The following is a 2,500-nucleotide window of genomic DNA, read 5'->3' on the forward strand; positions in this document are numbered from 1 at the left end:
TGTCTTATTCATGAGTTTTGTGTGTCAAATAGTTAAGCGTGTAAATAAAATACTAAAGATAAACGAACTTTAAAAGAGAAGATTCCTGCCGCCCTGAATTGTTTCATATAAACACCCTTTGATGGAATAAAGCGACGTTTAGGACACCGACGTTCTGTATTCATTTATTTTGAAGGTCAAGTCAATTTACTTCCGGTCCCGCTCTCGTTTCTTCCGGCATATTTGACGCCTCTGACGTACTGCGCGTCCCGCTGTTCTGCGCTTCAGCCCCCCTGAGCGGATGAAGCGGAGAGCGTCAGAGCTTCAGCCGAGCGGAGACCGAATAACTTGCCGCGCCCCGGCGCTTTCACCCCCGGCACCGCCAAAGCCCTGAACTCGCCCTTTCGGGATTCTACATGGAATTTCGGGATTCTTCATGGAATCTCCCCGCTGCTTCGATGAGGTGAGGTGACGCTAACGGGATCCAGTGACGCTTCCGCCTGTACAGCAGCGACCTGTTGCCGGTCGCCGGTTGCCGGTGACGTAGAGAGGAGGATGACCGGAGCCGCTTTCCCTCTGCTGCTGCTGCTGCTCCTCGGCGATCGTGCTGCCTTCACAGCCTGCAGGTCCGTGAACGCACCGCAGACCAGGACGGTGGACGGACAGACGGATGAGGCGGACCGACGGTCCGGTAAGATGATACCGTCACATTTACCGACGAACCGCAACGATTCAACCGTGAAAGTGAAAATAAAGCCTTAGTGAGTTTAACGTGAGTTTGTCGTCCCGGGCGGAACTTTCCGTCCATGAGGCGCTTTGACTCTTTCCACAAATCAACAAACAGGAAAGTTCGTCGAAGTGGCTTGATTGATAAGTACTGATCCAAGGCGCCCAGCTGATTGTACGTCATCATCTCAGCTTAAAGCTTGTTTGAAGAGGTGAAAGTGAAATCAGGTCAAACTGGTTCAAAGCCAGCAGGTCCATCATCACTGCATGTTGACCTCCTGTCTTCATCTTGTCCAACAGTCCTCAGCTTGAATCATGGAGCTCAGGAATGAAAGGACTTCACTAAATCATGACACAGCTGAGGCTCAGGGTCATTACTTATCAATCAACTGGCCTTACACGACCATCTTTGGCTCCATAAGACGTCCTATACTTCTATAACTCTGTTACAATCACACTGATGCAGTGAGGGGTTCAGGGTCAGACTGATGGGTGCTCACAGATCTGGACTGGGCTCAGGATTTATCAATCAGCCCTGCTCACTTCACAGTGGTCAGGCGTATTACTGATCATCTGAAGTCACCAGACAGAAACACAACTGTTGAGTTTACCTCGGCCGCTGTTGTAGGTTTGATTGATAAGTAGTGAGTCTCATTCCTCAGGTCAAGCGAGGTCACCAGCGCCCGGCTGGCCCTCAGTCACTTCCTGTTCTGGTCTGGTCCAACTCCCTCAGCAAGTTGAACTTAGTACCACTGAGCTCAAATACGCCAAATACTGAGTTTCGATACTCTAATATACTCTTATCACTTTGTTATGCTCGGGATCAAAACTTATCAATCGAGCCCTCACACTCCAGCGTAATCTGAATTGACCTTCAGCTCAGAACTTATCTATCGACCCTTCTTTGAGTCCACACTGCATCATGGCTCAGGTTCAGCCTTCATACCTGTGGAGTCGACTGAGCCTGTTTGTGTTGAGAAGTTCAGCTGTTTTATGTTAGAAATGCTGCACTTGGGCTCAGAACTTATCAATCTACCTTGGAATACCTGCAGGAACCGGTAAGTCACCGACTGTGTCGTCAGGGCGACGCCTCCTGCTGGAGAAAACCCGTCCGTTTGTCCTGATGGAGGGTCAGAGGAGCAGCTTCACCAAAGCCTTTCAGGTCTGTGTGTGTGTGTGTGTGTGTGTGTGTGTGTGTGTGTGTGTGTGTGTGTGTGTGTGTGTGTGTGTGTGTGAGAGTAAGATAACTCATGAAGTCAATGAAGTTCTCATCATTTCTTTGTGGGCCCAGGAACATCACTGGAGGTTCTGAGGAGGATCTGGATCAACCTAATCAAGTTTAGTCCATAGACAACCACTCAGACTGTTTGTCCTGTGTAAACACCAGGTCACCACTAGATGGTAGCAGAGACTGAGGACCATACAGCCTGCAAACCAGAACACTCACTACTATTGGATCTGGATGAGTAGGATCTGGATGAGTAGGATCTGGATCAGTAGGATCTGGGTCAAAAGGAGCTGGATCAGTAGGGTCTGGATCAGCAGGATCTGGATCAGTAGGACCTGGGTCAGTAGGATCTGGATCTGGATCAGTAGGACCTGGATCTAGATCAGTAGGACCTGGATCAGTAGGATCTGGATCTGGGTCAATAGGAGCTGGATCAGTAGGGTCTGGATCAGCAGGATCTGGATCAGTAGGATCTGGATCTGGATCAGTAGGATCTGGGTCAGTAGGATCTGGATCAGTAGGATCTGGGTCAGTAGGATCTGGGTCATTAGGGTCTGGGTCAGTAGG

The 2,500-nt window shown here is 49.6% G+C and overlaps 1 protein-coding gene across 1 annotated transcript in view; it reads left to right on the forward strand.

Annotated features, from left to right (window-relative positions):
* Positions 1-247: 247 nt before the first annotated feature.
* adam15 (ADAM metallopeptidase domain 15) overlaps positions 248-2,500 on the forward strand; it is a gene marked incomplete at its 3' end in the record, with an annotated part of 9,797 nt that continues 7,544 nt past the window's right edge. Inside the window, exons 1-2 of the mRNA XM_076140362.1 lie at positions 248-670; positions 1,758-1,867. Coding sequence (XP_075996477.1) covers positions 535-670; positions 1,758-1,867 — 246 coding nt within the window. The remainder of the gene's footprint in view (positions 671-1,757; positions 1,868-2,500) is intronic.

Source organism: Genypterus blacodes, unplaced genomic scaffold (assembly GCF_046128005.1).
Source record: "Genypterus blacodes isolate CSIRO-AG114 ecotype Tasmania unplaced genomic scaffold, CSIRO-AGI_Gbla_v1 ptg000588l_1, whole genome shotgun sequence".
In the NCBI taxonomy this organism is placed as follows: domain Eukaryota; kingdom Metazoa; phylum Chordata; class Actinopteri; order Ophidiiformes; family Ophidiidae; genus Genypterus; species Genypterus blacodes.